Source organism: Dichotomopilus funicola, assembly GCF_033296635.1.
Source record: "Dichotomopilus funicola strain CBS 141.50 unplaced genomic scaffold C8A04scaffold_62, whole genome shotgun sequence".
Classification (NCBI taxonomy): Eukaryota; Fungi; Ascomycota; class Sordariomycetes; order Sordariales; family Chaetomiaceae; genus Dichotomopilus; species Dichotomopilus funicola.
This window is the reverse complement of record NW_026944083.1, coordinates 126,378-139,030: the sequence shown is the minus strand read 5'-3', so window position 1 is coordinate 139,030 and position 12,653 is coordinate 126,378. Positions and strand designations below refer to the sequence as shown.

The 12,653-nt window shown below is 54.2% G+C and overlaps 4 protein-coding genes and 1 non-coding gene across 5 annotated transcripts; 3 read left to right on the top strand and 2 right to left on the bottom strand.

Annotated features, from left to right (window-relative positions):
• Window positions 1-2,390: 2,390 nt before the first annotated feature.
• C8A04DRAFT_31216 (ammonium transporter AmtB-like domain-containing protein) lies at window positions 2,391-4,030 on the top strand (the record flags this gene model as incomplete). The annotated part of the gene is made up of 4 exons (XM_062781675.1): window positions 2,391-2,486; window positions 2,546-2,865; window positions 2,939-3,616; window positions 3,691-4,030. The coding sequence occupies 4 exons, from the start codon at window positions 2,391-2,393 to the stop codon at window positions 4,028-4,030; spliced, it is 1,434 nt and encodes a 477-aa protein (XP_062634610.1).
• A 332-nt stretch (window positions 4,031-4,362) lies between these two features.
• C8A04DRAFT_t113 lies at window positions 4,363-4,466 on the bottom strand. The gene has a single exon. It is a non-coding gene; the product is annotated as a tRNA-Met (tRNA).
• A 2,122-nt stretch (window positions 4,467-6,588) lies between these two features.
• Window positions 6,589-7,554, bottom strand: C8A04DRAFT_31215 (uncharacterized protein; the record flags this gene model as incomplete). The annotated part of the gene is made up of 1 exon (XM_062781674.1): window positions 6,589-7,554. The coding sequence occupies one exon, from the start codon at window positions 7,552-7,554 to the stop codon at window positions 6,589-6,591; it is 966 nt and encodes a 321-aa protein (XP_062634609.1).
• Window positions 7,555-8,684: 1,130 nt separating this feature from the next.
• Window positions 8,685-11,030, top strand: C8A04DRAFT_14241 (uncharacterized protein; the record flags this gene model as incomplete). Its single annotated transcript, XM_062778020.1, has 3 exons — window positions 8,685-10,280; window positions 10,404-10,835; window positions 10,884-11,030. 3 exons carry the CDS (start codon window positions 8,685-8,687, stop codon window positions 11,028-11,030), a joined length of 2,175 nt encoding a protein of 724 aa, XP_062634608.1.
• A 228-nt stretch (window positions 11,031-11,258) lies between these two features.
• C8A04DRAFT_31213 (uncharacterized protein) lies at window positions 11,259-11,777 on the top strand (the record flags this gene model as incomplete). The annotated part of the gene is made up of 2 exons (XM_062781673.1): window positions 11,259-11,338; window positions 11,417-11,777. The coding sequence occupies 2 exons, from the start codon at window positions 11,259-11,261 to the stop codon at window positions 11,775-11,777; spliced, it is 441 nt and encodes a 146-aa protein (XP_062634607.1).
• Window positions 11,778-12,653: the final 876 nt, after the last annotated feature.

Below are 12,653 nucleotides of genomic sequence, written 5' to 3'. Positions count from 1 at the left end.
AGTACGCCTTACCGATCAACTGTGGCCTGCCTCCTGTCAATCATTAAGTGCCCTGTATGCACGCGATCTTATGCAAGTTATATGTTCCTGTCACAGAAGAAGACGAAAAATGGCATGGATATAAGACCCTACCGTTCCAAAACTCAAGTTTCAAGCCGTCCTACAAACCTTTTGGGGTGCGAGTTGTGTGGCAGGCCTCAACTAATTCATGAGTAGCGTCATTGCAACCATCAGTGGCGAGCTCAGACACATCTTTTAGGTGCTTCTCAACTAGCAAGACTAACACCCTACAGAAAGTTATACTTCTGTAGGGGGCCTGGTCGTGCAAGCTTAAGTGCTAAAACCAACATCGCATCGCCAGACCAAGTCATGTCATCGCAAGCTTGCCCATTCTAGCGGTTTTGGCTGAATATTTCAACTCCAGCGGAGCCGTCCTTGTTTGTTCGGTTGCCCGATTCGGCAGGTGGGGTAGCTTGGGCTTCTGCTGCGATGGGGTAAGCTTTCCGACAGAACGTTTCAGACAGAAGTCGGAGATGATCGGACAGGAACATGTGATAAAAGCTGAGGGTCTCCGTCGCATAATATATCCGCTGTTCTGGCTTTACTTCGTCCCCAGGTGATTTCAGTCTCACTGCGGCTCTCCCAAGGTTTCGGGTGTGTTGGGGGAGGGATGTCGCTGCCAACTTAAGGTACCTAATTTAGCACCAGGTGCCTAGCCGCCCAGGTCTGGTCGTTGCCTCCCGGAAGCTCGACACAACGGAAGGTCCGGTCTACGCTCCCACCCGGCGAGGATTTGATCGGTTATTTGAACCTTCTGGAGATGCAGCGGTTATCGATAACCCTCAGCATCTCCCGTCTCCCACAAAAAGTTCCACCCCGAATCTTTCCACCCACCTGAGATTTGGGTGAGAGCTTGTGGCGCGTGCCAAGAGATAACAAGGGGGCGCGTTGGCTGTGCCCACTGATAAGGCGGGCAGCGCCCACTGGAATCGGAATTTCGCCAAAGCTGTCGACGCGCCGCAGCTAAGAGAAATCTAGCGCGTTGGCGATGAGAAATGTAAGCAAAAAAGTTATCTTCCGTCAGATCTTTCCAGCACCAGGCGGTAGTTGGCCCTGCATAAGGGACGGATGCCCGGAGTTGGGGGTTGTTCCATGCAGGTAGGTGTTGGGGTGGTGATATTCAAGAACCTGGCACACCTCATGGAAGTGGAGACATGACAATGGCCCGGATCGCCTTGGCTTCTGTGGTGCCGAGTTTGCCATGTGAGACATTACAGCCCTAACAATATCCGGATGTCGCAAATCCAAAGTACCTGGTATTGACAAGCAGATATGTAGCTACATACATTAGTACAGGGTGCGTCCGGCGCCCTTCACTTTTTTTTGCTCTGTCGGGAGTTTACGAGAGAGGAGAAACAGGATCCCCATGCCACGGCTTCTCACATCACCGCTTATCAGAGCTGAGCGATTGCGACCTGATGATTCGCCAAAAGACAAATGGGCCTGCTAAAAGCGCCCCCAACCCGGGGTCTTGGGCTTGAGCCTAGAGGTTGTCAGGAGAGAGCGACACCTCTAATTATCTCATCACGACGGCACTTCTCATCACGTTTGGTTCTTCAGAGGCTAGAAATACGTGGTTGAGAGCCTTCGAGTGAACCACAAAAGGAGACGGGGTACTGATATCCGTAAAGAGCTTGGGCACACATGTCAGCCTCAAAACATGGACACCTAGGGTGCGACCGTGCGAGACCCCCCATCTTCACCTTTTTCGACGAACCATGTGGCCTCCACATCCCCTGCGAGATCTTAGAACGTGGAAACCCACGTTCTTCCATCTCAACCACGCGTTGGAGTTACCTTTGCCAGGATTCTTTTGGGTGTTGGGCGGACGAGTGGTGGGATAAACGTCATTTTGGGCCGTGAAACCCGGGGAACGCCCATTACTGACCCCCACTCACTCATTGGCCGACGGGAGCGCCCTTATCAGCGGCCCACACAACCCGTTTGATGCCGATTCCCCCAAGCAAGCAAGAAGGCTGTCCCGAATTGGTTTGAGGAGCCGATATTGGGAGATGGTCTTATCAGTCCGCAGCATGGCCAACGAGGGGAACATGGGAGCAAGGACAGGGAGGCAGCGAACTCGGAAATCTGTTAGCTTGCGCGCGCCGCGTTCGCTTGAATGAAACGCGCATGGGTGGTGGATATTGGGATAGATCGGGACCGATGGGCTGGGAGCCGGGAGCCTATTTGACCCTCCCGGTCCCTTCTTCGTGTGGGAGAGGTAGTTCGACTCTTCTTTTCCCAAAGACCCCGTCGCGCGGCCAAACACCCGGCAACTCTGACCGGAAACCAGCTCCTGAATCGTCCACGGCGTTGACCAAACGTCCGCCATGTCAGCCTCAACACCCGTAGCGTACGACGGGGTATCGGGTGTCGCCGACCCCGGCGGCGACTCGTTCAATGACGACCTCAACATTTACTACAGCGTAAGGAACAGATGATTACCGGGAAGATGGAGTGCTTGTGCTGATGAGACACTTCTCAGGCCGGCGACTTCGCCTGGATCATGACCTCGTCTGCGCTCGTCCTCCTAATGGTCCCAGGCGTCGGGTTCTTCTACAGTGGCCTTGCGCGGCGCAAGTCGGCGCTGGCGCTGATCTGGCTGTCGATGATGTCCATCGCAGTCGTCGGTTTCCAGTGGTTCTTCTGGGGTTACTCGCTCACCTTCTCGCATACTGGCAGCGCATACATCGGCGATCTCTCCAACTTCGGCCTGATGAAGGTGCTCGGACAACCCAGTGTCGGCAGCACCAAGCTCCCGGATATCCTGTTCTGCCTCTACCAAGGCATGTTCGCAGCCATCACGTACGTTACACTGTCACATCCACACATCCCATCCATGCATGGCACTTCCTCGCTAACATGACACGTCTTATAGCCCTGCCCTTGCCATCGGCGCTGCTGCAGACCGCGGCCGCATGCTCCCCTGCCTGGTCTTTATCTTCGTCTGGGCCACGATCGTGTACGACCCGATTGCGTACTGGACCTGGAACGCGAACGGCTGGTCCTTCAAGATGGGTGGTCTCGACTTTGCCGGTGGCACTCCCGTTCACATCAGCTCCGGCGCTGCCGCTCTCGCCTACTCGCTCATGCTCGGCAAACGCACTGGCTACACGAAGGTTAACGGCCTGCCTTACCGTCCACACAACGTCACCCATGTTGTTCTCGGCACCGTATTCCTCTGGGTCGGCTGGTTCGGGTTCAACGGCGGCAGTGCGCTGGCTTCCAACATGCGTGCTGTCATGGCATGCGTGGTCACACACATTGCGGCGTGTGTGGGTGGTTTCACCTGGTGTCTGCTGGACTACCGGCTCGAGAAGAAGTGGAGCACTGTTGGTTTCTGCAGTGGTGTCATTTCGGGTCTGGTCGCCATCACGCCCGCTGCTGGGTTCGTGCCGCCCTGGTCGGCTGTCATCTTTGGTGTTGTAGGCGGCATCGTGTGCAACTTTGCGACGAAGCTCAAGTTTGTCCTCGGCGTTGACGATGCTCTCGATGTGTTTGCTGAGCATGCCGTGGGTGGTATCGCGGGTAACCTTCTGACCGGTCTTTTTGCTGCGTAAGTTGCGCCCTATCCCGTTTCTCTGCTCCTCAAAGACGATGTTCGACAAAAAAGCTAACGCATTAATTCAGCAATTACATCGCCCATCTCGACGGGTCCACCAAAATTCCCGGCGGCTGGGTCAACCAAAACTACGTCCAGCTCGGCTACCAGCTCGCGGACAGTGTGGCCGGCTTCTCGTATTCCTTTGTTCTGACCTGCGTCATCCTGTTCATCATGAATCTCATTCCTGGCCTGTCGCTGCGTGTGAGCGCAGAGGAGGAGGATATTGGCCTCGATGATGGTCAGCTAGGGGAGTTCGCTTATGACTATGTCGAGATTGCTCGCCATATCGAGGGGTCCATGACGGGCGTGTCGGCTAGCCCGAGTCATAGCATCAAGGGTGTCCATGTACCGGAGAAGACGGCTTGAGGTTGGGACTTCGGGGATGGCTGATTGGATTCGGGATTGGTCTGCTTTTTAAATTCATCGATAGGATGCCTTAGCTGACATTTGTTTGATACCTTCTCTGTGATATTTGCAGATTTTAATTCACTAACTATCTTTCTCCTGATGGAATCTGCTTGATTACCCAAATGAAACTCACAACATGAGAACGGCCCTAAACGAGTGTGGTGGTCAATAGCGGAATCCACGCATCCGGTAACCCAGACACTCGACATGTCGTCAAACGATACAAGACAACTGCCCCTGACGCAGATCACAACCACAGCCAAAATGTGGATCAGAAGAGCAAAAGTAAATGGGAACTGTGAGGCTCGAACTCACGACCTCAGGATTACTCCGGTTTGACACCGAATCATACAAATTTATGAGACCTGCGCTCTTCCAACTGAGCCAAGCTCCCAAGAGCTAGACTGTGGTGTTCCATAGCGCAGAAGGGGTTTATCAACACCAGCGCACGAAATTGATGATCCCCACATAGCAAGTTCTACCACATCCGAAAACATCGACATTAGAAAGTCCAATTAGGGTCAACGTAAGTCAGGATTTGACACCAGAATCAGCTAGGATATTATAATTCATACGAGGAGAATGGAAGAATGGAACGACGAATATTTAGAACGCCGAACTAGCGCCCCGTTCTGTAGTGTTCAAATCACTTTCCACATAACGTTATCTAGGTTTTATTATTCTTGGAGCGTTATAAAGCGGTTTCTTGCAAGCAAAATCATCGCCAGAAGCTATTAAATACACTCTGTAGTAACAGCTTTGAGTTTGTAATTAAGCCTCTCCGACGTCTTAAATATCTCAGAAGATTCGTTCTGTAATTAGGTGCGATGTCTATCAAACGAAACAATACCACGCTACTGCTGGATGGAACTCACTATTTAAGGATCTGAACTTAACAGCAAGTAACCGGATTCCCTGCGAACATCCCAGAAAAACCTCAGGAAATCGCCTACAAGTTCCAATCCCTCGAATTTCAAGGTTCTATGACCGGCAGGGACGGGAAGCCGGTATCTACGAGCGGGAATGCTAGGGCCAAAAAACAATCAGAAAATTCAGAAGGATGAACTCGGGGCGCAGGAAGCACCAGAACACACGCCGATTGGCAAGATTGTAATCAAGAAGTTGAACAACACCCGATCGAGACGGGTTGAATGGGACTGGAGTAATTATGTGTTGTTTGCTTGTCATTCTTAATTGGGCCAGCGCCGGACTTTGGTTACTCGCAAGTTGGGTGCCCGCCTCGCACAATCCTGCCATTTCCCCCGCGCCAAGTTGAAGGAAAGAACGTACGAATAATTAACTTGTTGATTTAGAGCTGGGGGGCAGAGAAGATGTAATCGTTAAGGAAGAACGTCGAGGAATCGGAAATGGTCGGATTATTTCGTTTGTCATCGGTCAGTGACGGACAAACACCACGGATGAGCATCACCTGTCTTAAACGGTCCTGGTCAAAATCACGCCTCTGCCTGTGGCGACGGCGCAGGAACGATATTAGCCCCAAGAGACGTTTCCCGTAGTCAAGTGGAATGAACGTCAAAGATGGAGCGCATACAGCGCCGTGTGGCGAGAGTTGGGAAAACAAAACCCGTCCCATTTTTTTAACGACGCCCGAAGCCATCGTCTTTTTGATGACGATCGTGTCTCCGTCATTGGAGTGGAAATCTTATTACCGACTGCAACAAGATACATTACGGAGATCTCAGACTCTTAGCCGCGATGGGAGCGGTGGGCGACGTTGAAAATCGCAAAGCTTGAAAGCGAGTCAAAACAAGACTTCTTCCCCACGACGCCGCGAATCGCGACGTGCACAGCGAAAAAGATGTTTGGTAGACAGCAAAAATTACGGCCGGAACGGCCCCGAAGGACAATTCATAACGGCTAGCACCACGATGTGCAATGCAGGCTCTCCGTCATATGGCAGGGTTTTCTTGATCTCCCCGCAATCAACCAAGGTAAGTATGAAGAAGAAAAAGAGAAGAGGAGGAAGTTTGGGCAGCGCAGGCGGCAATTTATACCCTGGTGGGGTCACGTGTAAGCGCCTGCAATTTTGCAGATGCTTGCACGTGATCATGGCACTTGGTCTTGCTGCTTCTGCCTCTCAGGTCTGCGACTCCGCTTTGTCAACGCATCGCTAGATTCGGTCATGACCTGACGAATTACGATTTACTTTTCTCGAGTTTCTTGACTTTTCTCAGCTTCTGACCGAGGCTACACTCCTACTAGTTTCGGTGTGCACCCACCATACAAGACGCTGATGATTGAAGCCGAGATATTTTCCCAGCTGTCACCTGTGTCCAGGGCATCAACATCGGATGATATGATCGAAGCGCACTTCGTCACAGTGGGTGTTTGCACAGCTCCCAGTAATATCGGGACGTCGCGGAGCTGGACCAGGTGGGTGAACTCAAATCTATTTCTCAGTTCTGCTTTCCCGACCAGTGTTCGCGCTATCATACTTTGGAGACATTCGTGTCGTTAGGATGTGTGTCCGCCATCCGAATTCCGAACCCCTCTAATTAATTCTGCATCACCTCCGCGATTGCATCCAACATCACCTTGATATGATCCAACCGGTCCCCTTTCCCCCACTCCAAAATATTATGCACAGCCATCCGAAAGTATTTAAAGTCCTCCGGCCGGTTGAGCACAAATTCGCCGATCCTTGCCAGGTCCATCGAATCCGGCCACGGGTTGTTATCATTGATCCACGCGACATACAGCCGCGCAATATGGTTGTCCACAGTGATGGCATAGACTATCTCCTCCACATCCTTCACCTCTGTCCTCCGATATTTGCAATGCGAGTGATTTAACGCCTTGATCGCCGTCAGACATGATGCTGCCAGCACAGCGCACTCGTTCGCGGCCACCCATAAATCATCGCGGGGGCCTCGGGCACCGACCGGCATCACTTTGAACTGCACGACTAAAAAGGGGAACCGCAAATCCCCGTCCGGCGTCGCGGCGGCAAATACAGGGTGGTCCGGGTGGTCTGGGTACTCAGGCATTTGCGCGACGAACTGCCGTTGTGTGAATGGGTTCCCAATCGTGGCGGTGTAGCCGTACATCAGGTCGCATTTTGGCGGCGTGATCTTGAACGGGCTCTCGTCATCCTCTGGCACAAGATGTGGATAGACCGTCGTCCCGCCGGTGGTGGCCAGACCAACGCGATGGCCGTAGGCTTGGTCGTTACGGTGCGGAAAGACGCCACCCCGCAGCGCCAACTTAACGTCGTCCTCATTACAATCGCTCTCGAGCTTCTTGAATCGGTCGAAGGCGAGCAAATAATCGGGATCGGGGTCCTGGGGACTTTCCCTGACATCAATCCAGATGTGGGTGTTGGCATGATCTTCAACGGGTAACGGAAGAACATCGACGGCGTCGTGGATATAGATGTGGTTGGTTTCCAGATAATTTATGCGGTACCGGAGGTGGCTGCAGTCTGCATCGGCGGCGGATGAACGGCGGCGCTCTTGCGCCATGGCGGATGCGGGTGTTGATGAGTTACTTAATTATTAACATGCGAATAAAGTGTGCAGTAACAACACCGTGACGCTTAACAACGTACCTATGTAAACTCGTCGAGGTTTGCAGAGCCCTGGATTTGCGCATATTGTGACAGAGTGAGTGTGGTAAGTCGTACTTGCACATGGTGGCATATTCGCAGCTCCTATTTTCATCGTTGGGATTATTAAACAGGCAAGTACGGCTACGAGTGACCAGGTGTTTCCCAACTGACAAATTTACATTCGTTTTTCAGATTTAAAGATTAGCATTCACAAGCAAGTCTGCCGCTTGCCACAGAATTATCTCTTGTTATTACCTGCAGCATCACCAAAACTAGGGGCCAAGGTGGTAATTAATAGCTGTAGTTGGACATTGCGGTGGTATGGTTTTGGTGTTTTTTTTCTTCTTTTTTTTTTTCTTTCACAGCGCCATGATGAATTGGCACTCTTTCACGCGTCCGTCATGGAGTTTTTGTCTCGGGCGCGCGCACCACCAGTTACAATTCTTCAAGAAACAACCAATCGCCTTCACTTCCCTCTCTGCCCGGGTCTGATCAGCAACAAATGAGCTTTGCCGCTGCGGCCCGCAACGGTGCAGGACAGTCGGGCGGACAGACAAGACGGGCACAGCCGTTCGGAAATAATTCAGCCATGGCTTGTCCACCCATTCGCCCATCTTCAAGTTGTTCTGCCACCTCACCATCTTCCTGATTCGTCGGATCGGCCGAACTGTCCCCTTCTTGGGCGCTTTACTGCTAGCCGAAGGAGTTGTTGCGCCCAACCAAGCCTTGGGCTGATGGGAGGCTCAGCCCCGTGCCCTCCAATCCATACTTGTTCGGCTCAGCTGCATTGGAGATCCCAAAACAAGCATGCATCTCCGCCGCAGGTGCCACAATGCCTTGCATGCTCCAGACAATTAACGTCGACCCCGACAAAAGAAAAATGGGGAGACCCCTCCAACCATTGCCGAGACTCGGTTCTTGGAGTCTTGGAATATCTTTTGACAGTATTTGACACTTGTTTGCCTGACAGGAGATGGCAACTTCGGTCTAGTCAATTCTTTCATCGCGTCCCCGAAATACCCGCCAAGACCAAACCATACCACCATGGCGCTCGAAGACCCCAACCTTATCGTCGCCATCGCGGCCTTCGTGGCCGCCATCGCGGCACTCATCTTCGCGGTTGTCCAAACGGTCGCCGCCCTTTCTCAATACGTCCAGGTCAGCAGCCGGTGCAGCCCGCGCGTGACTGGCGTGTTCAACCTCACGGCCGGCTTCTGGTTCCACGTCTCATCGTTATCGTGGAACCCGCAATATCGCATGCCGGTGTTGACCCTGCCCGGGTTACGTGGGGGGCATTCGTCATCATCATTATCAGCAGCATCCGCGTCGGATGGGGCGATGGAGATGCCGATGATGGAGGAGGGACAGGAAGGGAAATGGGCGAACTTTGCGCCAGGGAAGAATTTCGACAAGGACGTGAACGGGTATAAGGATTACGGGAAGGTGCGGGTGGCTAGAGCGACGGACAAGCAGTTGCTGAAGGCGCGGAGGAGGGTATCGTGGATTCCGACGATCGTTCTGGGCGTGGGTGCCGCGATCTGGACGCCGATAGGATTGGTGCTTTCCGCGATCGCGATGTGCTTTTGTTTCCCTCCGGCGTTTTGTTGCGGGTGTGTTTGTTCGGGAGGGTGCGGGGGCGAGGCGGAGGACGCTGGAGACATCGCGGCCGAGATTGCTGGGGGCCTGATGACACCCTTGACGTTTGCCTGGAAGCACGCGATCCGGTACAAGGCCGTCGGCGCGCCCCAGACCATCTCTAATGCGCCGGGGCTCGAGTCTGCCGCGTGGTGCCAGTTTTTGATCAACTATCAGGATGCGTGGTGGGGACACGCCAACGTCCGGTGGGAGTGGCGGCTGGCGACGATGATACCCGTGGATGTGTACGGCGCTACGATCGAGACCTCCATGGCCGACTTACGGCTGCTGGCGGCCTTGGGTGGGATGCAGGCCTCGACGGAACCGGGAGTTTTGGCCCGCGCGCGCTGTGGCGAGATGCTCACGACGTCGCAGCACCTGATTTTGGGGCGCATCGCGTACTACCGCTCGGGGAGGGAGAACATCCGGCCGAGCATTACAATGGATGTGCCCGATAAAACGTCTCGCTACCTCCAGTGCATCATGGCGGTGCAAAATCACCTCCACAAGCGCTCTGCTCGGCTAGCCCCGATCGACGGGGCCACCCTTCCGTCCGTCGTCAGTTCCCGCAAGGCCATCGCCAATCTTCTCTCCCGCCCTCGGACGGAATTCGATGCGCAGATCGACGTCTCCCTCGGTCACTACGCAAACATCTTGTCCACTCCCACCTTTCAAAGCCTCGCGTATGCCCTACACTCTTCTGCGCCCCAAATTTCAACTAATTCCAAACAACGCCCCTCTGGTCCGGCCTGGACTTCTGAAGAAGTAAGCCTGTTCCTCGGTCCGCTCGGTGCCGGCATCTGCGGCTGCTCCTGTCTGGCCTGCTTTCGCGAATGGCAGAGCCGAGAGGAGCAGAAGGATCGGACGGTAAAGATGCGTTTGCTTATTGGCGACCTGTCCCCCGGCGGAAGGTCGGTTCGGCTGGACCTACCGGATTTTTGGCCGGCGCTGGGGCTACAAGCGGAATGGGAAGTCGATGTCACCACACCTGCTGCAACTGGTGATGTCGATGGTCGTGATGGGAATGAAAATGGGATGGGCATGGACGTTAGGAAGGTTGGCGACGAGGATGGGCAGGCTGAAGACCCTGGGGTAGTGAGAGAGCCGAAAAGGTCAGGACAAAGCGAGAGGCCGGCCACGCCACAGAAAAAGATGGTTAAAATCGTTGGCCCTTTTGCGAATGCCGTATACGGTGGGGACGGGAAGTCGGGGCATTACCAAGGTTCCCTATCCGATGCGGTGGTCATCGAGACGCTTCGCGTGTGCCACGGGGGGTGTAATGACCTGGCTAGGTGTGTGTGTGGCCGGATCGCGCGAGTGGTGAGCCCAACACCGAACGAGCAACCGTCGAGAGAGGCGGTGTTTGCGGTCGCGGCTATCAACACCAAGTGGCTGGGGAAGTGTAGCGCGAAGCTGATGGGGGAAGCGGCGGAGTCGTTGGCCGAGTGGGTGACGCAGGCGGATCAGGACGGCAAGTGGGTGACAGGGATGGTGGAGAAATCCATTTCGGCGGCGTGGAAGGGAGAAGAAACTGCGAACATTTTCTCCTTCGCTGATGAGGTTGCCCCGATCCCGCCCCCCCCTGGGGTACAAGAACCGGCCATCAAGGGGAACGTCGATCTGGTGAGAATTGTCATGGCGGCCACCGAGGTGTATCTACTGGCTGTGCGGAAAACGATCGGGACAAACAGTATCTGGGAGGGGCCAGCAACAGCGGCTTTTGATGATTTCGGACCGGTGGTGCTAGGGGCTTGAGGTTTTGGATGTGTTTTTGGAATAATACCCTGTGATTTGAGTTGGATTCACTTGGGTCGGGTAATTTAGGAACTTAGCTCGGCGTTCGGGAATCCCAGGGATGGGCTGAATATATAGCATCTCAGACGTTGCTTGACAGGACACCATCCAACTCACGTTCGGCTTGAAGACTCCCTCTTAGCTCATAATCACCGTCTCGACGCTATGATCAGGAACATCAGATCAATCATGACGACCCCACAAAGACTCCAGACGGTCCGTCGTGTGCAAATGGCCATGGCAGTGGCCTACGGCGGCCTTGGCGCATGGTAAGGCCCTTCCTTGTCTCTCGTCCCGTTCAAGGGCGCCGGAACCAGTACGTCATACTAACTTATCTCCATAAACAGGTGCCTCCTCCACCCAGCCTCGGTCATCGCCCTCGGCTTCACCCCGCCCTACGTCGCCCTAGCAGCCAACAACCCCACCACTGATCTCTTCGCGAGGTGTTTCGGCGCCCAGGCGATGACGTGCGGCCTGGTGTTGGGCACGTCGCAGATGACGGCATTTAGTTTTACTGCGTTTGGGCTGGCTATGGTGCCGTACCTGGCGTGGAATTTCTGGTTTAGTGGTGTTGGGCCGAAGGCGGGGATGGTTAGTGGGTTGATGGTGGTGGACTTTTTTGGGAATTTGGGCTTTTTGGGGGGCTCGTTGTGGTGTGCGAGGGTTTTGAGGGAGGTGGAGGAGGACGAGGATGGGAAGCGGAAGTGAGGTCTGGAAAGATCGTCAGGGGGGGTTAATATCGGGAGGAGGGTTCCGTGGGCTGTATAATTACTCGGTTAAGATTCAGGACCAGCCTCTGGACCGTGTTGTAGTTGATAACAAGTGAAATGGATCAAGTTGTAGCCAAAAGAATCTTGAGTTCCAAGTAGATATCTCCGCATCAGCCGCCGAGGCAAAAAGAGCAACTGAAAACATCTATTTTCGGCTTCCGTTGGGGTAAGTGGGGTGCCTGAAACTCTTCGGATGAGGCCTTCGATGACGCCGCTGCGGGGAAGAAAAATGGAAATGGAAGGAGCGACGCGACGGCTTAGAACCCCGCACTAGCGCCCGACCCGCGGCCCGAACCCCTGTGGTTAGGACACTTGAGCACCTGAACCATTCTCCCACTGTCAACCGTCCGGGACTCCGGGCTCCCGTCCAGTCTTTGGGTTGTGTCACGGACTGGAACCCGAATCCGCCTCGCCTTTCCATGTTCCTTTCCACGCTACCGTGACCGCTCTTTGCCCCCAGCCCAACCGGCGAACAAGACGATGGCTCCTGGGCACGCGGACCATCAAGCCTCCCCCGGCTCGCCGCGATCGGCATGTTCACCCGGTTGGCTGACACTCACCGTCCCGGGCCTTGTGGGCAGGCTCGCGGCAACACAGCTTATCGCGGCTCGCACAGCGGGGTCAGGGTCATTGCGACAGTTACCCCCCGGTCCCGCGTCGCAATCATATTTCCCGGACCGTGATAGCAACAGACGGAAAACATAGAAGAGAAAGGAAGAAAATATAGTGGAATTTCCTGCGCGGATTTGGTCACATTGTTTGTCGCCATTGCACGTTCCCGAACAAGAGTTCCCTCGCGCAGCTTACCCCCAAA